The 25,246-nt window shown below is 47.3% G+C and overlaps 1 protein-coding gene across 1 annotated transcript in view; it reads right to left on the reverse strand.

Moving 5' to 3' along the window:
• The window catches only part of GRK7 (G protein-coupled receptor kinase 7), a 41,012-nt gene that overhangs the window by 13,441 nt on the left and 2,325 nt on the right, over window positions 1-25,246 (reverse strand). The window contains exon 2 of the mRNA XM_003265329.3: window positions 24,331-24,768. Within this exon, the coding sequence (XP_003265377.1) occupies window positions 24,331-24,768 (438 nt within the window). The remainder of the gene's footprint in view (window positions 1-24,330; window positions 24,769-25,246) is intronic.

The following is a 25,246-nucleotide window of genomic DNA, read 5'->3' on the forward strand; positions in this document are numbered from 1 at the left end:
GTGCATGTGTGTGCATGTGTGTGCATGTGTGTATGTGTGTATGTGTGTATGTGAGTGTGTGTATGTATGAGTGTGTGTATGTGTGTATGTGATTGTGTGTATATATGTGTATGTGTATGTGTGTGTTATGTGAGTGTGTATGTGTGTGCATGTGTGTGTATGTATGAGTGTGTGTATGTATGTGTGTGTATGTGAGTGTGTGTATGTATATGTGTGTATGTGTGTGTATGTGTGTGTTATGTGAGTGTGTGCATGTGTGTGTACGTATGAGTGTGTGTATGTGTGTATGTGTATGTGAGTGTGTGTATGTATGTGTATGTGTGTATGTGTGTGTATGTGTGTGTTATGTGAGTGTGTGTGTGTGTGTGTATGTGTTGAGAATACTTCACTGAAGAGCCACAGCTGGCTGGATATGAGGGAAACACCTAGAAGGCTATCCAGGTAATGAGCATGTGCAAGAGATGGACTCAGAAAAAGTGTAAGATATTGAGGGAGCTTTAAGGAATTTGGTGTTTCTAGAATACATGATCTGGGGGTTGCCATGGAGGGAGGGGAGATGGGATTGAGAAACTGTATGCTAAGGTAGCAGAATCTATTCCCAGTCTCCCTTTTCCTTTGCCTCCCTCTATCATAAAATGCCAGATGACTAAAGACAACATCTCTCCCAGCCTCCTTTGCACACAGGACAGTGATATGAGCTTTATTTGAGAGGTGTGCAAGCTGAAGGTGCAAAGCCTTGGAAAAAGCAGAAGTGAGTTTACTCGAAAATAAATAAAAGATGTAAGATTGATTAAATGGATGGATGGAGAGGATGGATAGATAGATGGACATTTGATAAAGCAAATCTAGTAAAATGTTAATGATATATACAAGGAATATTATTTGGCCATAGAAAGGAATGAAGTACTAGCCGGCAGTGGTGGCTCACGCCTGTAATCCCAGCACTTTGTGAGGCTGAGGCGGGCGGATCACCATGTCAGGAGTTAGAGACCAGCCTGGTCAACATGGTGAAAACCCATCTCTACTAAAAATACAAAAAATAGCCGGGTGCGCCTGTAATCCCAGCTGCTTGGGAGGCTGAGACAGGAGAATCGCTTGAACCTCGGAGGCAGAGGTTGCAGTGAGCCGAGATGGTGCCATTGCACCCCAGCCTGAATGACAGAGCAAGACTCCGTCTTGAGGGAGGGGAGAGTGGGGAAGAAACGAATGAAGTACTGATACATGCTTCAACATGGATGAACCTTGAAAACATGCTAAATGGAAGAAGCTGGTCACAAATGACCATGTATTGCATGATTCCATTTATATGAGGTGTCTAATACCGGCAATTCCATAGAGACAGAAAATAGATGAATGGTTGCTTAGGGGTGGAAGAGCAGAGTAATGGAAGTGACTGCTAAAGGATATGGGATTTCTTTTGGGGGAGAAGAAAATGTTTTAAAATTGATTGCGGTAATGTTTGCACATCTCTGTAAATATACTAAAAACCAGTACTTTTTTTTGAGACATCTGTCGCCATCTGGAGTGCAGTGGCACGATCTTGGCTCACTGTAGCCTCCACCTCGCGAGGTTCAAGCGATTCTCCTGCCTCAGCTCCTGAATAGCTGGGACTACAAGCGTGCACCACCATGCTCGGCTATTTTTTTTTTTTTCAGTAGAGACAGGGTTTCACCATGTTGGCCAGGCTGGTCTTAAACTCCTGACCTCAGGTAATCCACCCGCCTCAGCCTCCCAAAGTGCTAGGATTACAGGCGTGAGCCACCGCGCCCAGCCAATACGCTTTAAATGAATGGTTTTTATGGTACTTAAATTATATCTCAATAAAGCTGTTAAAAATGTCAATGATAAACTCTAGGTAATGGGTATTTCAAAGGTGCTCGTGTGAAATTCTTTCAACTTTGCTGTATGCTTGGAAGATTTTATAATAGAATATGCAGAAGGGAAAAGGAGAGTGAGGCAAGGGGGATGTGATGCCCAGCTAGTTGCTGGTTGATCAGGTACAAGGGAGTCTTCTGGAAGAGGCACCAGGAGGAAGCACAGCAGAGAGTGGATGAGGGGGATGCAGCTGCCCAGTCCTTCCCATCTCCCGTTTCCATTGCTCAAGGATTATCCGAAGAGCTATACTGCTGGCCATGTCATCCAGTTGATTAGCAGCTGCCCAGGAAATAAGGCTCCATACCCCACAGGATGATGTTTCATCCAGTTCTGAAAGTGGAGGGGCAACGCAGCCTAGATGTGCTGCTGACAGAGAACGGTCCAAGCGGGAGAGAAAAGGAGGCAGTAGAGGGAATGTAGGAAGCTGCGTGAGGTTTGTGGTCCAGTACACCAACATGATGAAATTTCTCAAGGACATACTTTGATGTGGGCTTTTTTCATCCACGGTGCTGGCTATCATGGCTATCAGCTGGTCCCTCAATCCAGAAACCAATGGCTGTCTATACTGGGAAATTATCTCATACTGTGTGTGTGTGTGTGTGTGTGTGTGTGTGTGTGTGTGTGTGTGTGTGTGTCAGAGAAAGAGAGAAAGAGAGTTGCAGTCTGTCACCCAGGTTGGAAGTGCAGTGGTTCAATTGTGGCTCACTGCAGCTTCCACCTTCCAGGCTCAAGCAATCTTCGCACTTCAGCCTCCTGAGTAGCTGGAAACACAGATGCACGCCACCATGCCTGGTTAATTTTTTTTTTCTTTGGTACAGATGGGGTCTCTCTCTGTTTCCCAGGCTAGTTCTGGGGTCCTCCTGCCTTGGCCTCTCAACGTGCTGGGATTAAGGCATGAGCCACCACGTCCAGCCTCTCATAGTATTTCTTTGATCATTTTCTCCCTTGCATTTTGTCTCGTCTTTTTTTCAGAAATATTGAACTTATCCTTTATGTTTCTTACCTGTTGCTCCTAATGTCCACTCCTGTCTCTTATTTCTTTTTGAGGGGCATAGGGGGAGACTTCCCCCATTTTTTCCCAATTCTTCTATTTTTAAAAAAGTATTTTATTATGGGAAACTTCAAATATATACAAAACAGAGGTAGAATAATAAACCTAAAGTAGTCTTCACCTGGCTTCAACAATTACCCACACATGGCCAATATTGTCTCATCTATGTCCCTTCCCACTTCTCCTGACTATTCTAGTCGTGCATCATTTGTATTTCACTGTGAATCTCTAAAAGATAAGGTCACTTAGAAAACACACTAAAACAAAGCACTACAATAACTATCTCTTTTAAAAAATAAGAATAATTATTTAATATTATCTGGACATATTTGTACACCAACTGTCCTATAAACTTTTAAAAGTAAAATTTAAATCATACAATCACTTAAACAATCATTAAACTTTTGTTTAAATTTGGATCAAATGTGGTTCATACAATGTATTGTGGTTTATACAATGATTGTCTCTTAAATATCTTTTATAGGCTCCTCCTCTCTTTTCCCCACATAGCAAGTTTTTGTTGAAAAAAAGGGGCAAAACTAGTTTCCCACAGTCAGATTTTGCTGACTGCATTCCTGTGGTGTCATTTAACATGCTCCTCTGTTCTTTGCATTTCTTGTAAACTGATGGCTAGACATAGAGGCTTAATTCTTCTACTGAACTTTTCATTTTTGCCAATATGATTTTGTTGATACATAATTAATACACAATAATGTGTACAGTTCTTAGATATTCAGCTCAATGAATTTTAATAATTAAATGCACCCTCATAAATACCACCCAAACAAGATATAAAACATTTCTGTGTCCAGAAAGTTCTCTTGTGCCCTTTGCCAGTCAGTCCTCCCCACTTCTCAGGCAAACACTTTCTGATTTCTGTTACTATAGATTAGTTTTGTCTGTCCTTGAATGTTGTATAAATGGAATTGTATAGTACGTATTCTTTTGTGTCCGACTTATTGTATTTAACATATCTTTAAGATTTGTCCATGTTTTTCTGCAAATGTATTTACATAGTTTTTATTTCCAAATGTCCTTGTTGTTCTCTGAATGGTCCTTGATTTATAGCATTTGTTCTTGTTTCATGGAGGCCTTATCTTCTCTTTAATCTCAAAAGATAATAATTACAAGTTTTAAAAAATAGTCTCTTCTATTCCCTGCATCGTTCCTGTTTTCTACAAGTTCTTTTCCTCTGGCTGTCTTGGTTCTGTCTTTCATTTTGAAGAGTTTTTTTTTTTTTTTTTTTTTTGCAAATGACAACTGATCTTTGTCTATTCATTCATATTTAAGAGTGAAGCACCAAAAAGCTGACTATAAACTATGTGGAGTCCAGCTTATCAACTGATGAGAGTGATCAGGTGGGATATCTCCATTACCCCACCTGAGAAGTATCAGCCTGCCTGCTCTCATTTGGTGAACTGAGATGGGAAGGAGCTGAGGGTCTCCCTGAATATAGTATTTCACTTCCCACATCTCTCCTTTGGGCCTCATGTTCTTGGGTCCTGCTTCTATCTGGTTCTTTGTGACTCTGCTGGGGTGGCAGAGGCATAAAGAAAGACTATAAACAACATCCAAACGAAGTTAAGTCAGTGGCAGTCAGTAAGTTCTATTCAGCGACATTTATTGTGAGCTTGCTCTGCGTGGCACCGGTCCAATGAGCACATTTCAAAGGTGAGTGACGTTAAGGATTAAAGTTACTAATGAGGATACTGGATAAACCTAAGTTGCTCAGTAGAAGGTGTAGGGTGAAAGCGGACAACATACCTTGCCATGAACAAAGGATTGTGAAACACATGCTGAGAGAAAAATTGGAAATAATAATGGAAAACATTATTGAGTGCTTATTCCGTGCTAAATATTTTCTGTAGTGCTTTATGTGAATTCCTCATTTGATCTCCATAATAACCCTGTGAGATAGTGTCCATTTTGCAGATCAGGAAACTGAACCATAGAGAGGTTAAATCTTGCCTAAGATCACCAACCTAAGAATCACACACAGGCTGCACTTTTTTTTTTTTTTTTGAGACCGAGCCTCACTCTGTCACCCAGGCTGGAGTGCAGTGGCATGATCTTGGTTCACTGCAACATCCGCCTCCCAGGTTCAAGTGATTCTCCTGCCTCAGCCTCCTGAGTAGCTGGGATTACAGGCGCCCACCACCACGCCTGGCTAATTTTGTATTTTTAGTAGAGACAGGGTTTCACCATGTTAGCTAGGCTGGTCTCGAACTCCCGACCTCCTGTGATCCACCCGCCACAGCCTCCCAAAGGGCTGGGATTACAGGCATGACCCACCATGGCTGCCCTGACCGGCACTTTTCACTACTACATTATTCCGCCTCTATGGAAGTACGTGAAGTGACTTTTTCTTACCCCTCCAAGTTCCCTTCAGGATTTCTTTTCTCCCTTGTAGGGTCCCCTTCTTCCCTCTCCCCACTTGCCCAGTGCTAAGTCCTTGGTCCTTGATCTTTAGCATTCTTGCTAAAGATGTTTCCCTTCCCCTTATCCCGGCGAATTCTCCATTCTTTGCCTGTTTCAGGCTGGCTCGGCTGCTCCACACAGCAGAGGGTTCTGGGAGATGGGACCAGACCCTGGGCCATGCTCTGCAACCACCTCCCCCAAGGAAATAAGTAAAGAATTGGCCTGCCATCTTTACAGCACTGTAGACCCCCCGGTGTAGCGGAAAGAGCATGAGACAGCATGCAGGAAGGCCTTAGATTCATTCCAAATAATTTTCAGGACTAAATTCACCTCTTGGTCCTAAAGACAGAAAATGTCAGCCATGGAACTTTGAAGGGCACCACCTCCTTGAAGAGCGGAGGTATTTCACTGAGGAGAATGGAATTAGAGGCGCACGCCAGACTTTAAGCACCCACATTCCATTGCAGCCTCCAGCTGAAAAAATTAATTGCCTGCCCTTTATGCCATTTGTCTTCTGCATGTGAACTGCCTCCTCAGAGTAGGGTGGGAGGAGAGAACGCGCCAAGCAGTGTGGAGCAGGTCCAACCACGCTGACCTCTTACAGCTCGGTTTAACTCCTGCAGTTACACAGGGCCCTGCGCCTCCGTCTCAGCGGCATCAGAACCGTCTCCTTCAGTGCATGTGACCAGAACCGCCATGCCCAGGGCTGTAAGGATTGCCTGAGTGTCAGCACCTCTTAGTGAAGGGGTGTGTGTGTGTGTGTTTGTGTGTGTGTTTTGTCCTTTTCTGGGTTTTACCTTATTTTACTTTAGGTTTTATGGTGCCCTTTCCAGACCCACAGAGTCAACACCTGGTCAGGCAAAAACCAAGTATACCCAGCACTGGGCGACATCGAGCAACAGACCTCACGGGGTTTAGGATGCCTGGCAGTGCCAGTGCCCCTCTCCCATCCCCTCAGGGGCAGCGGGAAGTCCTTCTAGTACAGTAATCTCGAGCTTAGTCCCATCAGGGCCACCTGTCACCTACAGGTGTCCAGACATTGGGGAAGGTAGACACCTTAAGGTGGGATTAAGATCCCAGGCCCGTCCAGATGCCCCCTACATTGTTCTTGCTGTTGGGTGCTGGCTTCTTCCATTGACCCTGTAGCTGTCACTCTCAACCGAACTGGCAGGGCCCAGGCTGGCCCTGGACAGAGTCCCAGTGCGGCTCTGGACAACCAGGAACCAGATTGTGACCTTCGCAGTGCAGAGAACAGGGAGGGGCTTCTGGTGGAGCTGAGAGGGCACAGTTCACATCTTAACAGTTTTACAAGTCCATGAAAAAGTATGAGTGTGCGCAGGTCCTTCAAGGTCAAGGACACGAGCAACCCTCCAGTTCCCATTAAATCTGAAAACTTGGCAACCTCCAATTCCACTATCAAAAGAAACGGCCGTGTCGGCCCTTGGGGTGGCCGGGCCAGGCTGGATTAGCGACGCAGGCGGGGAGAAAGGAGCGGGAGAGGAAGCTCCGCGATCCCGGCGAGGCCCAGCACACTGGCACGCCGAGCCAGAAACCGCCCGCGGATGCTTCTTCCCCCAGCTCATCACAAACCAGATCCAGTCGACAGCACAATCCAAACAGAAGAGGGAATCAGAATGTACATCTTTTGTTTGCCGTGGCAGGAGAACTGTTGAGCAGAGGAAAAAAACAAGCTGAGCTTAGCGCTATCAGCTGTTTCCTGGGGCTCGCTCCTTCCTTCCTCCGAGGGGGGCCTGGCCGCTTTGTTCTCGTTCCCAGCTGCTCCTCTGCGCCTTTAAGCAGTGGCCTTTGCAGACCTCGGAGGAATGCGGCCCTGGGACCCCAGGGGACTTAGCTCGAGGCTCCGCCCGCCCCGCGTGCTCGGCCCCAGGCCGCAGAATCAGGAGCGCCGCAGTGTCGCGCGGAGGCCGTTCCTGCCCCTGGCTTCGCAGGGCCCGCTTTCTGCCGCCACTTCCTGGGCGGGGAGGGCGCATCCCATCAGAGGCGGCTTCCTGCTCTCCCTGACACCCCTGGAAGGACACCCATTTCAGAGAGCCCACACAGGGAGCCCAAAAGAGGGGCCCTCGCAGTAACGCTTTTTGCAGGGATAGAGTCTGAGGTGAAATGGCTCCCACACTGGCGTTGGTTTGCTGTAGTTCAGATCCCAGCTCTACCAGTTATAAGTTGGTCACCCACAGCCGCTTACTCAACCCCTCTGAGCCTCAACAGTTCTTGCCTTATGGGACTGTGATGAAGATTAAAACGATAAAACAGATTGAGTGTCCACCCAAAACCTGGCGCACAGCAGGCCCTCTACCACAGTAGGTATTAGCGGCTGTTGTTACCATGCCTGGGTTCTGGTTGTCTCAGGCAGGACAGCTACACAAGACTCCATCAGACTGAAAGGCAGGGCCTGGCACATAGTCAGAGATCAATAGTTCCCATTCTTTCACTTGAGCGTGTTCTTCAGTGGTTTCATGTGTTGTGAATCTCTCTGGCAGCAGGCTGAGGCATACTTTCCACGGTGCCTCTAAGATGCTCAGAAGAAAACCACAAATGAAACCCCACACAGCTGTGAGGAAGCAAGACAACTGTGAGTGTCTGCTTGGCTCAACCCAGATGCAAGCTGCTCACCCACTGCCCACTGCTGCAGCCTTGGGGTCCCGCTGGCTCCCTGTGCCTGGCAGAGAACAAAGCACAGCTGCAGAGGTCACCTGAGCAACTACAGTGCCTGTCAGGTGAGGCAGAAACAATTGCAGCAGCGGGGATTGTGACTGAAGGTCTGGAGCTTCTTGTACAGTCATTTCTTGAGTGCCTACCAAGTGGCTGACCCTCGGCCAGGCATTCATCTACTTTGTTTCTTAATCTTCTCATCAACGCTAAAGGCGGGCAGTATTAAGCAGGCTCAGAGAAGCAGTCTGACTTGCCTAAGGTCATGTGCAGGGCTGTGGCCAGCCCATGCGCACGTTTGTGCCAATTAGAAGGCACTCCAAATGTCTTGGTGCGTGGAGCAAACCAGCCTCCCGTGTGACGTCAGCCCCCACTCTCCCATGCAGGGAGTCAGCCTGCACATATGTACACAGCAGCCAGAGTAAATGGCAGAACCAGGATTCAAATGCTCAAGCTCCTATCTCGACCTGCAGGACCATATTTCATCAGCTGCGCATGATCTCAATGAATGCTCTGAGCTTCTAACATGTGTCTATATTAGATTAGCTGATGCAGCAACCATTAGGTCCCTGAACTGTATCATCTCACATGACAGCCCCCTCCTGCCACATCCTGCAGACCCCCTGGCCCAGCCTCTCCTTACTCCTGTGACTCCATTAGACAATGTGCAAGCCCACACTTCCCTGAGTCCTCTGCTTCCCTCCCAGCCTTGCTATGCTCATTCTAACTCCTTCTCTTTGATTGTAATTCCAAGGCTATTTTTTTTTTTTTTAACATAGAGCAGAGTCTCCCTTTGTTGCCCAGGCTGGTCTCCATCTGCTGGGCTCAAGTGATCCTTGTGCCTTGGCCTCCCAAAATGCTGAGATTACAGGCATTAGCCACCACGCCTGGCCCCAAGATTGATTTTGTCACTCCCCTGATGAAAACCTTTCATTGGTTCCCCAGCACCCTTGCCAATAGGTTCAAACTCCCCTTGCCCAACTCCTCCAGCCCCTAGGGCCTCGTGTCTGCTAAACTCTCTATTTGTGTCGTTTGTCACACCTCCCACCTCATGACTCCACACTCCAGCCAGCTGCAAAGCCACTCTGTTCTGTGACTGAGCCCCAGGCCTTGTGCTGCGAGGACTTTATGCCAGGGTTTTCAACTGTGGCACTGTGGATGTTGTGGGCTGAATAAGCTTTGTGTTGGGGGCTGTGCTATTCATTGTAAGATGTTTGGCAGTATCCCTGGCCTCTACCCACTAGATGCTGGTAGCAGTTCTCCAGTCATGACAACCAAAACTGTCTCCAGACGTTGCCAAATATCCCCAGGAAGTCTGGCAAAATCACCCCCCGTTGAAGACTATTGAGCTCTGCTGATCCCTTTACCTAGCGCATGCTCCTTCCTCTTTACCTGTCTGGCTTCATGTCTTTTAAGTCTTAACTTGGTTGTCCCTTCCTCTTGGAAGCCCTTCCTGACCCTGTGACTCCAGGTCCTCATGTTGGGCTGAGTGCCCTTCCTATGTACCCGGCTCAGACAACCCTGATCACACCGTATTATCACTGCCCACGTCCTCGTCCATCCCTTTCCTCTCCTGGAACTTCATGAAGGCAGGCATTTGTTTGCCTGGTTCCCTGTTTAGTACTCAGGGTCTAAGTCTGTGCTTGTGACACAGCCTTATCTAACAAATCATTCTTGACACCCCATCTCCCTTAACCCCATATCCAAACCATCAGTGAGGCCTATTCACTCTGAAATATTATATGGCCCCAATTCATCCACTGCATTCTGTCTCCACTACTCCTTCTGTGGTCTGAGCCCCATCACTTCTTACCTGGATTACAAAGACCACAAACTACCTGAATCTCCTCGAATCTGTCTCACTTCATCTGGGGTAATCTTTTCAAAACAAAATTTGAAACATGTTGTCCCCTTCATGAAACCCTGCCACAGCTTTTCCAGTGATCAGAGATGATCACCCGAAGTCCTTAACATGGCCTGTCATGCCAGGTTCCGTCTGGCCCCTGCCACCTCTCCATCTTCATTTGAACCACATTTTCTCTTACGACGTGCTTTTCATTTCCTGGCTTCCTTTTCATTTCCCCTAAAGCAAGAGATACTTGCCCAGACTATCCCATGGCCTGAAATGCTCTTCCCCACCTGTGGGGGCTACGATGGTACTTGGCTCCAATCCCCTCTTCAGGTTCTTGGCCCCCGCCCTCCAGCTGCTGGGGCCAGGCCAGTTTCCAGTGCCCTTGGACAGGGCCCTGTGCTCAGAGGCATACCTTTACTGGGGTTTAGTGCTGTTTGTAATCATTTGTCTTTGAATTTGTGTCTTTTAAGTGAAGTCCAATAAGCCAATGCAGCCGTACTTGGAGCCTCAGCTCACACAGTCCCCCTCCTGCCACCTGCTTGCCTCCCACAGATGGGTTCATGGCTGTCTGCTTCCCCACCTCCCACTTCTACCCCCACCCCCACCCAGTGACTATTGCCACTTTCTGCCTGGTAGGGGCCTGGACTCAGGTGCAGGGAGGGCTGGGGTCAGGCACATGCTTCCTCAGATCCAGTCGTGGGATGGAGCCCTGGGTGTCTGTGAGGGTCTCTACTCACTCTTTGAGTATCCCAGAGCCTGGGGAAGTATGACATTAAATAGCAAATCCAAACCCCATGGCTGGTTGAAAAATAGAGCATAAAAGGAGGCTTTTTCTTCATATTTGAAGAAGAGGCCCTATATTGTTATTTCACAGCGAGCCCCCAAATTTATGTAGCCATGCCTGGCTGGGGCCACTGCTTGCTGATGGCTCACAGCTGCACCCCTCCCTGGGAACTGCCCTCTGCAGCAGGGACGGCATCCCAGGCTTCCGCCCCCTTCCGGCAGCTACTCACAGTCACTGACTGCATCCTTAGGGATACACAAGTCTGGACCCCACCTCAATTTGGGACAACTCAGAAGAGTCATCCCAACTCCAGAGCTCCCTGAAGGATGGCTGAGGTCTTAGTCCTCACCGCCTGCCGCACTGGGGGTGAGGCTCTCTCTGCCCAGTCCTGCCTTCCTCATGGCTGCATCTCAGGAGAGCACTCCTGAGTAGAAGAAACAAACTCAGTTTCTCCCACAATACTCTCAAAACACAAACCAGCCAGCAATCCGTTCTGCAGCAGATGCCAGCTGGATGTCCTCTAATTCAAATCCATTATGACAGTATCTCCTGGAGATGGTGCCAGGTCCCACAGGGTGAGGGCTCAGTCCCCAAGGCTGCCTCCAGACTTTGAATGTCAATGGCAAGTCCAGGCCTCCAAAACTTCTGACCCACCAGCCATAAATTGAGGTTCCCATAAACCTCTCTTTGGGTTCAATTAATTTGCCACAGCAGCTCACAGAATCCAGGGAAACACTTATGTTTTCTGGTTTGTTATAAGGGATATTTTAAATGACACAAATAAGCAGCCAAATGAAGAGTCATACAGGACCAAGTCTGGAAGGGGTCCCAAGTTCAGAAGCTTCTGTCCCCGTGGAGCTGGGGCGAGCCACACTCCCAGCACGTGGATGTGTTCTTGTTCATCTTCCTGGAAGCCTCCACGTGTTTGGCTATCAGGAAGCTATCTGAACCCTGCCCTTTTGGGTTTTTATGGAGGCTTCATTACGCAGGCATGATTGATAAAATCATTGGCCATTGGGGGATAGGCTGAAAGTCCTAAGCCTCTAATCCTACCTTGGCTTTTCTGGTGACCAGTCTCCATCCTGCACCTTTCTAGGGGCTGCCAGCCATCAGTCAACTCATTAATATACAAAAAGATGCTTTTCACTTTGAAGATTCCAAGGATTTTAGGAGTTGTATGCCAGAAAATGGGATGAAGACCAAATACATATTTCACAATAGCATAGCTCCCCAATATCTGCCATGTGTAAATCTATCTCAGAGTCTGTTTCCAGGGAGCCCAATCTGAGACATCACCGAACCTCTTTGCTGAGTGAATTCCTTTCCTTCTAGTATCATGTAAGTTGAATTTCCCATATGGTTTACTTTTTGATTTTCACATGTTAAGTCAAATCCTCCTTGGAGAGCCCAATGTACCATGTCTTCCCAGCATTTATCATAAGTGATATTTAATACTTATTTGAATGATTATTAAGTTCCTTTTTTTTTTGAGACAAAATCTTGCTCTGTTGCCCAGGTTGGAGTACAGTGGTATGATCTCCACTCACTGCAACCTCCATCTCTTGGGTTCAAGCGATTCTTCTGCCTCAGCCTCCCAAGTAGCTGGGACTACAGGCATGTGCTACAATGCCCAGCTAATTTTTTGTATTTTTAGTAGAGACAGGGTTTCACCAGGTTGGCCAGGCTGGTCTCGAACTCTTGACCTCAAGTGATCTGTCCGCCTCGGCCTCGCAAAGTGCTGGGATTACAGGCATGAGCCACCATGCCTGGTCTGAATGTTTATTAAGTTCTATCTCCCTCACTAGACTGTAAGCTTCATGAAGGGAAGAATCATGTCCATTTTCTGCTCTTCCTTCTATCCTTCAATTTTTTTTTTTTTTTTTTTTTTTTTTAGATGGAGTCTCGCTCTGTCTCCCAGGCTGGAGTGTAATGGTGTGATTTCGGCTCACTACAACCTCTGCCTCCCGGGTTCAAGCGATTCTCCTACCTCAGCCTCCCAAGTAGCTGGGATTACAGGCACCCGCCACCACACCCAGCTAATTTTTGTATTTTTAGTAGATACAGGTTTTCACCATGTTGGCCAGGCTGGTCTGAAACTCCTGACCTCAAGTGATCTGCCCATCTTGGCCTCCCAAAGTGCTGGGATTACAGGCATGAGCCACTGCACCTGGCTATCCCTCACATTTAGAACAGTCCTGGCATGTGGGAAACACTTGATACATGTAAGTTGAATAAACAAGTGAGTGAGTGAGTGAATGAATAAAGGCATGCCTTTTGGATGAAGGAATGTTAAAAGTAATTACAGACTGTAATGAATATTTTTGAATGCCCTTGGTAGTGGTAAATAATTTAAGAATAGATTTCAAATTTCTGTAGGGGTCAAAAGTTAGTAGGAATTAAATGTGGTCAATGCTGGTGGTAATCCTTTTGGTCAGGCCAAAGCGTGACCATGACTTCATGCCTCATGTGACCAGAATGCCTCTCCTGTGTGTCTTTCTTAAGCTAGATCTCAGAAGTGAGCACTTAAAGAAAAAAACTGGGGGGCATGGTCATGATGGTTGTGACATATGGAGGCATTAGCTCCCAAGAAAACATGTTCAGAGGTCTTTTAAAAATCACCTTTCCAGCTGGGCGCGGTGGCTGACGCCTGTAATCCCAGCACTTTGGGAGGCTGAGGCGGGCGGATCACGAGGTCAGGAGATCAAGACCATGGTGAAACTCCGTCTCTACTAAAAAATACAAAAAATTAGCTGGGTGCAGTGGCGGGCGCCTGTAGTCCCAGCTACTCGGGAGGCTGAGGCAGGAGAATGGCGTGAACCCGGAAGGCAGAGCTTGCAGTGAGCCGAGATCCTGCCACTGCACTCCAGCCTGGGTGACAGAGCGAGACTCCGTCTCAAAAAAAAAAAAAAAATCACCTTTATGTCTCTAGCATTGTATTTGGTACAATAGATGCTTCAAAATAAATATAATACCAAACCTCTGTCTCCCATTATCCCTCTGAAGGTGAGGAGTTGGTCAGAGACTTCAAGGCAGGACCAGGTATCTAAACATGTAACAAGCTTCTGGGTCACTATTCTAACCTCATTCCCATTCCTAACAAAATAGCAAATTTTAAAGACTCATATTGCATAATACCTGAAGGTCACTGCCCACCAAATAGAATTCTGAATTTAAAAAGTGCAAGCATGATCCTCACTCCTCAATATTCCTATTATATTTACTTGGAATCTTTTATAATGATACAAACTAGTTTCACTGTGTGCGTGTAGATGTCAACTGGGCACAGGCAGAAGTGCTTATCACATTTATTAAAAGCGCATGTTGACAGGGCGCGGTGGCTCACGCCTGTCATCCCAGCACTTTGAGAGGCCGAGGTGGGCAGATCACCTGAGGTCAGGAGTTCCAGACCAGCCTGGCCAACATGGTGAAACCCTGACTCTACTAAAAATATACAAATTAGCAGAGTGTGGTGGTGGGTGCCTGTAATGACAGCTACTCCGGAGGCTGAGGCATGAGAATTACTTGAAGCCCGGAGGTAGAGGTCTCAGTGAGCCAGGATTGTGCCATTGCACTCCACCCTAGGCAACAGAGCAAGACTCCTTCTAAAAAAAAAAAAAAGGGCATGTAGACAGTGGCTGGGACATGTTTAACTGTACTGCACCTAGGGGTAAGAAGCTGGCTTTGGAATATTAATGGCCATCATTCCCTGTGTAGGTGGGGCTGATCCTTTTCTGAAGTCTTCCTTTCTCAGAGGTTCAGCTAGGCTTGTGGTTGGTGTCCATATCAGACCAGACTGGGAAGATATGCTAACGTCATCACACGCACTTATTCTGTCTGAGTCTTACTAAGTGAAAAGCCTCTTATAGCATTAAAAACCACAATGCCGGCTGGGTACGGTGGCTCACGCCTGTAATCCCAGCACTTTGGGAGGCCGAGGCATGCAGATCATGAGGTCAGGAGATCAAGACCACCCTGGCTAACTCGGGCCCCATCTCTACTAGAAATACAACAAATTAGCTGGGCGTGGTAGCATGCGCTTGTAATCCCAGCTACGCGGGAGGCTGAGGCGGGAGAATCGCTTGAACCTGGGAGACGGAGGTTGCAGTGAGCTGAGATCGTGCCACTGCACTCCCGCCTGGGCTACAGAGCGAGACTCTGTCTCAAACAAACAAACAAAAAAAACATAAGGCTATATGTTGCCATGTGCATGAACTCAATAAGGTGGAGTCAAAACTGTGAGCGCTTTTAAATCTGATGTGCCTGGAATTATATCACTTACTAGTACTGTGACTTTGGGTCTCAATTTCCCTACCTGTACAATGGAGCTAAGAACAGTACCCAACTCAGAATCTTTTTGTAAAGGGTCCCAAGAGGTTCAGCTCATATGTAGAAAAGAGTTACCTACTTAGAACTCTTAGGTCCCATCATCCTGTGATTAAGGGGTCAGAAAGGTTCTAAACTTTTCAAACCATTGAGGTAACAGCAGTTATTAGGGGCCTCCATGGTTTTGTTTTTGGTTTTTTGCCCATTTGGCATCCAGTCTCCATCTTTCGCATTGTGATTTTCCTGTGGAGAACACATTCTTCTCCTCTCGATCCATGAGATTTACGTGGGACAGACCTTCCTCTGGCTCCTGGGACAGGCAGTGATCTAGTCTCAGCCAATGGGATTGGTTGTGGTTGGACATGTGACCTGAGTTGTCCAGTGAGCGCCCTCTCTGGGAACTGTGAAGGAACTACTACTCATAAAGAAATGTTTTCCCTCTGTGGGAGCGGTTCAGTTGGTAGGAAGTGTATGGAGTGGCTGGTGGCTGCCGTGCAGGGAGTACCTGCCTGAGAGTGAGGGCAACACAGAGAAGAGCGAAGCTGGGAAACAGAGACAGAGACTCCCAGGGACACTGCTCAGACACCTGGATCAGGCCAGGGCTTCCTAGTTATGTAAACCGTTAATTTCATTTTTCTTAAGTAACATAGTTCTGTCCCATAAGAACTATGACTGATAGTCCAGTAAATCACAATAACCTACTCTATCTGTTCATCTTTTGAGTTTAAAACTTCTTTCCTCCTAGGCCAGGTGCAGTGGCTCACACCTGCAATCCCAGTACTTTGGGAGGCTGAGGCGAGTTGATCACATGAGGCCAGGAGTTCAAGACTAGCTTGGCCAACATGGTGAAATCCCATCTCTACTAAAACTACAAAAATTAGCCAGGCATGGTGGCACTTGAACCTCAGCCAGGCGTGGTAGTGCTTGAACCTGAGAGGTGGAGGTTTCAGTGAGCTGAGACCATGCCACTGCACTCCAGCCTGGGCGACAGAATGAGACTTTGTCTCAAACCAGCAAACTTCTTTCCTCCGGATAATTCAAAGACTATCTCTTAGACTCAAAAGTGGTAGCAATTGCAGAGACATCTTAAGGCCCATTTGAGAGGGCAGACATGGTGAATGAGTGATGAAGCCGGGACAAGAACTCAGGTTTCAGCCTCTCAGGCCAATGCTCTTCAGCCCCGGCCTCTCCTTGTGTGTCTGCCTCAGTCTTTCTCAAACCTGGGCAGACCTGCTCCTTTCCACCTTGAAGCACCTCCTGGAGTCAAAACCTAGCTGCCAGCTGCCAGGAGACCCCATGGGGCAGAAGTCACTGTGTTCTGGAAGCGGTTCTGTGTCCCCTAGCCCTCCACTGAGGACAGCCCCATTTTAAGAGAAGCATGTAAAGGTCTGGATCTTGATGGAACCCAGGTAAGAGGCCAGGGGGCTGAGCTCTGTTTAGAGCCCAGGACCCAGCCTCAGGCCCGCATTACCTCATGTGCGGATTATTACAGTAGCTCTTTGCGGGTTCCTGTTTCTCCCCAGCCCTAGTCTTTTTCTCTTTCATTTGAAATAGTGTCAGAATCATCTTCCTAAGGAATCACTCTGGTCATGGCACTTTGTTGTTCAAAAACCTTCAATGGCTCCCTACTGCCTATTGAACAACATCCAAAGTACTTCACCCAGTGTCCTTCAGTGGCGAGAAAGGGCCTGTGTCCCCCCAGGGAGGCACAGCTCATACCCAGGGAAGAGTTACCCACTTGGAAGAATCATGTCCAGAGTTATAAATTCAATTACAGCCTCCAGTTCTATTAAAATAGGCAGTAGGTATTATTTGTTTTTGTTCTCGTTTTTTGTTTGTTTGTTTGTTTGTTTAGAGACAAGGTCTTGCTCTGTCACTCAGGCTGGAGTGCAGTGGTGTGATCACGGCTACCTGCAGCCTCAAACTCCAAGGCTCAAGCAGTCCTCCTGCCTCAGCCTCCTGAGTAGCTGGGATTACAGGTGCATACCATCATGCCCAGGTAATTTTTTTTTTTTTTTTAAGAGACAAGGTCTGCTGTGTTGCCTAGACTGGTCTCAAACTCCTGGCCTCAAGAAATTCTCCCACCTTGGCTTCCCAAAGTGTTGGGATTACAGGAGTGAGTCACAGCATCTGACTGGTGGTAGGTATTCTGATCCCTGTGAGAAAGGAAAATATTATCCCTCTAACAATGTCCAGCACCTTGATATCTTCTCTATTAATTTTTTTTTTTTTTTGAGGCAGAGTCTCTCTCTGTTGCCCAGGCTGAAGTGCAGTGGCGCGATCTCAGCTCACTGCAACTTCTGCCTCCCAAATTCAAGCAATTCTCCTGCCTCAGCCACTTGAGTAGCTGGGATTACAGGTGCCTGCCATCATATCTGGCTAATTTTTGTATTTTTAGTAGAGATGGGGTTTCACCATGTTGGCCAGGCTGGTCTCAAACTCCCGACCTCAGGTGATCCACCCGCCTCAGCCTCCCAAAGTGCTGGGATTATAGGCATCAGCCACAGCACCCAGCCCTTCTCCACTAATTTTGATGCTACCCTACAATATTTCCCTGGCTACCTTCCTTTATTAACTATTTGTATGAGTTTTCTACTGATGTGTAACAAATTACCACAAACTTAGTAACTTAAAACAGTTCACTTATTAGCTTGCAGTTCCATAGGTCAGAAGTTCTGGCACAGCATGGCAGGGCTCTTTGGTCAGGGTCTCACAAGGCTAATAAAATGGAGATGTTGGTCAGGCTACATTCTGATCTGGAGCCCAAGGTCCTCTTCCAAGCGTATGTGGTGATGGCAGAATTCAGTTCACTCTGGCTGTAGAAAGGAGGCCCCTGTTTCCTTGCTGGCTGTCAGGGAGAGGCAGCTCTGAGTGCCTAGAGTCCACCTATATACCTTGCTCCTCCATTTTCAAAGCCAGCAGGGTTCACAGAGGCCCTCTGTGCTTTGCATTTCTGACTTCTGCTGTCTCTAGCCTCTATAACCATGTTGAAAGGACTGGTGTGATGAGGTCAGGCCCACCTGGGTAATATCTCTTTTGATGAATTCAAAGTCAACAAACTAGTAACTCCCCCCACCCCGAGTCTTACTCTGTCGCCCTGGCTGGAGTGCAGTGGCGTGATCTTGGCTCACTGCAACCTCTGCCTCCCGAGTTCAAGCGATTCTCCTGCCTCAGCCTCCCAAGTAGCTGGGACTACAGGCATGCGCCACCACGCCCAGCTAATTTTTTGTATTTTTAGTAGAGACCAGGTTTCACTGTGTTAGCCAGGATGGTCTTGATCTCCTGACATCATGAACTGCCTGCCTCAGCCTCCCAAAGTGCTGGGATTACAGGCATGAGCCACTGCGCCCGGCCACTGGTAACCTTAATTAAAACTCTGAAGTCCCTTTTGCCCTGTAACATAACACAACCATGGCAGTGATATCTCTTTTTTTTTTTTTTTTTTTTTGAGACGGAGTCTCGCTCTGTCGCCCAGGCTGGAGTGCAGTGGCGCAATCTCGGCTCACTGCAACCTCCGCCTCCCGGGTTCACGCCATTCTCCTGCCTCAGCCTCTCCGAGTAGCTGGGACTACAGGCGCCCGCCAACACGCCCGGCTGATTTTTTTGTATTTTTAGTAGAGACGGGGTTTCACCGTGGTCTCCATCTCCTGACCTCGTGATCTGCCCGCCTCGGCCTCCCAAAGTGCTGGGATTACAAGCGTGAGCCACCGCGCCCAGCCAGGCAGTGATATCTCATCATACTCATGGGTCTTGTCTACACTCAAGGGGAGGGCATTATACAAGGGCAAGCAAGGGTCATTGATCGGGGGCCATCTTAGAATTCTGTCTACCATACCATTGTCACAATCATTCTCTAGTTCCAATGTCTGTAAAAGTAATGAATCTGAATTTGATTTCCTAATCCTCATCAATATTTTTTTCCTGGGGCCTGGTGTGGCAGATGCTGTCAGCTCACCCAACACCTAATCTCACTCCTCCTCTCCTTTAACGTCCCCCACAACAGAGGCTGGAAAATGAAATACTCTATTTTTCAGCCTCCTTTGCTGCTAGAAGTGAACGTGTGACATGGTCCCGGCTGATGGGCTGTAAGCAGATATCTGTGGATGTTGTTCTTGTCTCCTCTTTTTTCTTCTCCTGGAATGCAGACTCAATGTTTGGAGTTGCAACAGCCACTTGTGACAAGGAGGAAAAGGCCAAGAGATTCTTTTTTTTTTTTTTTTTTTGAGACAGGGTATTGTTCTGTCACCCAGGCTGGAGTGCAGTGGCATGATCATAGCTCACTGAAGCCTTGAACTTCTGAGCTCAAGCAATCCTCCCACCTCAGCCTCCCAAGTAGCTGGGACCACAGGCATGCATCGCCACACCTGGCTAAGTTTAAAACAATTTTTTTTTTTTTGGAGACAGACTACTCTTTCTCTTTCATCCAGGCTGGAGTGCAGTGGTATGATCTTGGCTCACTGCAACATCCACCTCCCAGGTTCAAATGATCTCCTACCTCAGCCTCCCAAGTAGCTGGGATTACAGGTGCCCACCACCACGCCTGGCTAATTTTTGTATTTTTAGTAGAGACAGAGTTTCAACATGTTGGCCAGGCTGGTCTCGAACTCCTGACCTCAGGGGATCCACCTGCCTTGGCCTCCCAAAGTGTGGGATTACAGGTGTGAGCCACCACGCCCAGCCTAAAACAAACAAACAAAAATTTTTTTAAGAGATGGGGTTCTCACACTGGTCTTGTCCTCCAGGGCCCAAAGTGCTGGGATTACAGGCCTGAGCCACCACACCCAGCCCAAGTCAGGAGATTTTTAACAGAGGTCTTGCCCGTGAAATTGCTGAACTGTCAAATCTATACCAAAATCTGGTATTCTATTATATTTAGCAGAAAGAAATCCCAACTTATATAAGACTAAATGAGTCTCGGAATGAGAAGAAACTAGCCAAATTTTCAAAGCCACGATGCCTTAACTTTTCTGGAAGAACTGCTGAGACTCAATGCAGAGTTCAGCCTCCATCATCAGGGTGATTTTTCCTTGTTACCTCTTCGGTCCTAACTTGTTTTCTGTTGCTTATAACAGAATATCTGAGACTGAGTATTTTATAAGGAAATTATTTTATAAGGAAAGGAAGGTTGGGGGGCCATGTCTGGTGAGAGGATGAGAGCCTTCTTGCTGGCGGGAACTCTCTGAGGAGTACTGAGATGGCTTAGGGCATCGCGTGGGGCTGAGTGTGCTGATGTGCTAGCTCAGGTCTTTCTTTCTCTTCTTATAAAGCTACCAGTTCCACTCCTGTGATAACCCATTAATCCATTAATCTCTTCACAACAGCAGAGTCCTCATGATCCACTCACCTCTTAAAGGCCCCACCTCTCCAACACTGCCACTTTGGAGATTAAGTTTCCAATACATCAAATTTTGAGGACTCATTCAAACCACGGAATTAATGTTCACAGTAATTCTCTAACATGGTATCTTGACATCACAGCTGAATATTAGTGGTTACAGAAGCCCTGTAAGTATGAGCTGTCTTTTTCTTCTGTGAAAAGTTGTGAATATAACGACCTTACAATCTACTTGTGAGCCCAGTTATATGTGTGGGAGCTGCAATGAATAGGAAACTAAGGGGGTTTACTTAGCTGTGTAGAAGGGTAAACAGTGAAGAAAGGAGGCCTTCCTTTCTCCTCTCGTTGTTTTTCATGGCTTTCGATCTTGCTCTCCATCTCTCTCCCCTCACCCTTCCTGATGGTCCCCTGGGCTTCCGTGGCAGGCCCGGAAACTGGGGCATAAAGCTTCTTGGATGAGGCAAGTGGCCTAAACCCTGAAGTGTGGTCTCACGGGACAGAGACGGACACAGAGGTAAAAGGGCCAAAGGTCTGTAGGCAGTGAACCTCTCTACTAAGTACGTTCCTGGTAGCAGACAGCCCTGGGGAGGCACAGAAAGCTTCCTGCAGGTTCCAGACGAGCCAGAGAGCTGCACCTGGGAGCCACGGAAGGAGCTGTCCTTCCAAATGGCCGTGGCCCATGAACAGAGCCCGAGGAGACTGAGAAGGGAGACTGGAGTGAGCCAAAGCTCTATGTGTCCCCTAAGCCTCCAGCGAGGTTGAGATATAGCAACAATTAGTGTGATATATGTCCATGGGCGACTCAGAACGAATGCTCCTGCTCAGCACAATGGACAATACAAATGCCAAACTGTGAAGTGCTGCACTTCAGTTTTCTCCAGCCTAGGCGGACATAGATCCATGATTCACAGCGTTCCTATGTTCATAGGAGTGTCCCAAGGAGGCAAACACTCTATCACCTCCCTGGCCTGCTCCTCCTTCCCGCCCACGGAGGAGACAGTGTTACTTCAGCTCCTCCTCACATTCTCTTCCATCATCTACTGTCTTTCCTTCCCACAGGATCAACATCTTCCCTGCTGGCTTTGCTTCAGCATATAAACCCGCTCTGCCCTCCCCATTTCAAAACTCCATTTCCCCACTGTATCCCCTTCTAGGGACCAGTCTCCCCTTTCCAGAGTCTCATTCCCTACTTCTAGATCAATCCAACCTCCAGAGGCTGAGCTGAGACCTCACCATTCCCTTACACTGATTTCCTAATTGCCGAATCCCACAGGCGGCGTTACCTCTTTGCAGCACTTAACACTTTGACCACACTCTCCTCCCTGAAATCCTCTTCTTTGGCTCCTGTGGCAGAGGCTGCTAGTTACCTGCTCAATATCCAGCCTTCCTTCATCCTTACTAACTAGAACCCCCTCCTTCACCCCTGCCCCAAGTTCCACATCCAAAACGTGGGCACACACGGCCTGGACAGGAGCCGGGTGATCTTCTACTCAGCCCAGATATAATTCAGTAATTATAATAGCTTAATTGTAATTCCCTTTTTAACCAAAGAATTTTCAAGATTGTCATTTGTCAGCTTCCCCTGTAGCTAGGGGTGGCTAGATCACAGTCCCAGCTAATGATATCCAAGCGAAAGCTGTTGGATGGAGCTTCAAGGAAAGCTCCTAAAGGGGGCCACACTGAATTGCTGCATGCATGCCCATTTACTCCTGACCCTTCCTCCTTTCTCCTGCCTGGAACATGGCCCTGATGGCTGGGGCTACAGCAGCCATCTTGCAACACATGGAAAAGGCTAGAATGATAAAGATGCAGATCCCGTTATCCTGCAACTGCTGAACTAATGCTGGCAAGTGCTTATTTCCACACCCTGTTACATAAGAAAAATAAACCTCTGTCTTGTTTAATCTGTTGTTATTTGGGGTTTTCTAGGATATGCCCCTGAAACCCAGCTCTTAACTGATACAGCTCCTGTGACTGTATCACTTCTGCCTTTCCTCCTACTTCTTCTTCTTCTTTTTTTTTTTTTTTTTTTTTTTTGAGATGGAGTCTTGCTTTGTAGCCCAGGCTGGAGTGCAGTGGCGTGATCTCGGCTCACTGCAAGCTCCTCCTCCCAGATTCATGCCATTCTCCTGCCTCAGCCTCCCAAGTAGCCTCCTACTTCTTAAGCCTCCTCAGGGCCCCTTTTCTTCTATACCCCCTACATTTGGTGTTTTTCAGCATCTGTTCCTGGTCTTCTTCCCCACTCTTTCCCAGTGACTCAGCAGTGCCCTCTGCTTCCCAAACCATGATGACTCCAAATCCCCACGTCTATCCCAGGTCTTTCTCCACAGCACCAGGCCTATAGGTCTAAATGCCCAGTGAACATCTCTGCCTGGCCATTCTACAGGAACCTCATAGACAACATAATCACAATTAAATTTGCCAGCTTGCCTACAAATCTGCTCTTCCTTCTGGTCACTGGTTCTAGAGACGCTCATTTTCCCCTCACCCCCATACCCAGCTGGTCCTGAAGTCCCATCAGATCTCTTTCCAAAAGCTCCAGTTTGCTCCCACTTCTTCAATACCACTGTCCTGTACAGACCCCCATTATCTCTTGCCTGGGCCACTCACTACCTTAGCCTCCTCACTAACTTCCCCACCTACCATCTACCTTCCAGATTGTTGCTGCCTTGGTCTTTTTAAGACAGAAATCTAATCATGACATTTCCCTTCTTAAAACCCTTCAAGAGCCCCTCTTCCCCTAAACGAAGGCATTCTAGCACCTGTGGAAGCCCAGCCCTTCAGTCTTGTCAACATCCCTTCCATTACAGCCACATAAAATCACCACAGCAGTTTCCCAAACTGGCCATGATTTTTCTCATTTCCTTTGGGCCCTGTAGGCTGAAAACTGTACAAAAATAAGGTTTTAAGTAAGCATTTAAGAGCCAGGTTTGAGCCCTTGTCTTGCTGTGGAATCTCCCACCTTTGTGCACAGAGACTCAGACGTAAAGATGTTAGAATTCCAGAGATTTTCCATTGTTCACCTAACATAATCGCTTAATTATAATTCCCTTTTTAACCAAAGAATTTTCAGCAAGTCACTTTGAACCAAACTGATTAAAATAAACATCAGTTGCCTTTGTTTTCTTCTATATATTTTCATTTAAAATTTCATCTTCATCCAATGCAAAACATTTGCCTCTTCCACACTAAACAGGAAAGAGGATATTTTACTTTTAATGCTCTAGGTGTGAGAGGATCATTCTTTTTCCTTCCTTCTTTCTTTTTTTTCTTTTCTTTTTTTTTGTTTTTTTGAAACAGAGTCTCGCTCTGTTGATCAATCTGGAGTGCAGTGGCGTGATCTTGGCTCACTGCAAACTCCGCCTCCCAGGTTCAAGCAATTCTCCTGCCTCAACCTCCCGAGTAGCTGGAATTGCAGGCGCCTGTCATCACGCCTGGCTAATTTTTGTATTTTTACTAGAGATGGGGTTTCACCATGTTGGCCAGGCTGGTCTCAAACCCCTGACCTCAGGAGATCCACCTGCCTCGGCCTCCCCAGAATGCTGGGATTACAGGCGTGAGCCATCACACCCAGCCGGATTATTCTTTTTCTTATCTGATTAAAGTTTACCTCCTAGGATCATGGAATTTTAGGGTCCAGTCCCTTCATTTTCCAGAAAAGGAAACCAAGGCTCTATTGGCTCAGGAACACAGCACCACAGAGGTGGTTATTGATGGGACACACCTGGACCCTGACTATGGATTGAGCTCTTTCCATCTCATCACGAAAGCACAGGCCATCCCCAACTCACAAAGGAGGCTCCCCCATCCCCTGTGAGAGGAGAGCAAAGTAGCCCTCAAATAGCCAATGAAGCTAATCCTCTTACACCACTCCTCTTAAGGCAAGATGACAACATAAGCGCTTTAGGAAAAAAAAAACCAAAAGAATTAAGTCCAAGGCTCTATTTGCCCTGGGAGTAGAAAAGCCCTCTCCCCTCCTTTCCAACTCTGTGCCCTGCACTTGGGGCAGGTGGAGAGTCACTCACCCTCTGGGTGATGGGCTTGTCACCCTTCATCTCCACGGCCAGCCCCAGGTCAGATAACCTGCAGTTGCCGAGGTCATCCAGAAGCACATTCTCAGGCTTCATGTCCCGGTAGACGATGCCGAGTTCATGGAGGTGCAGCATCCCACAGGCTATCTGGGCTGAGTAAAAGATCACCCGGCTCATGTCTAGGCCACGTGTGCCCACATTGTAGATGTGGAACTTGAGGTCTCCCCCATTCATCAGGCTCATGACAAGGCAGAGATGGGTCTTGCTGTCAAAGGCATAGGCCAGAGAGACAATGAAAGGGCTGCTGACCTTCTCCAAGATTTCCTTTTCCAAGAGAGCCATCTTCTCACCACCTTTCTTCTTCAGCCGCTTCTTGTCCAGTTTCTTACAGGCATACATCTTCCCAGTGTTTTTCACCTGGACGGCACATACCTTAAAGGAGAAAGAAAAGAAGAGAAAGAGGTAGACGTAGATGGTACTGCAGAGAGGTGGAGAGAAGATGATAAAGGAGGAGGTGGGGGGGAAGATGTCAGGCATTGGAGAAAGGAAAAGCTGTAAATAAGAAGTGTTCTCAAGAAAAAGTGGGGACTACAGTGAGATACTCCTTCACCTCACTAGGCAGGCCTTCATTAAAAAAATACAGGAAAATATCAAGTGTTGGCAAGGATGTGGAGAAATTGAAACCTTTAAGCACTGCTGGTGGGAATAAAAAGTGTGGAAAGTTTGGTGGCTCCTTAAAAAGTTAAACATAATATCACTATATGACCTAGCAATTCCACTCCTGGCCATAAACCCAAGATAAATGAAAACAAGTATTCAAACAAATACTTGTGCATCAATAGCAGCACCACACACAATAGTCAAAAGGTGAAAATAACCCGTGTCCATCGACAGATGAATGGCTACATGA

This window comes from Nomascus leucogenys, chromosome 8 (assembly GCF_006542625.1).
Source record: "Nomascus leucogenys isolate Asia chromosome 8, Asia_NLE_v1, whole genome shotgun sequence".
In the NCBI taxonomy this organism is placed as follows: Eukaryota; Metazoa; Chordata; class Mammalia; order Primates; family Hylobatidae; genus Nomascus; species Nomascus leucogenys.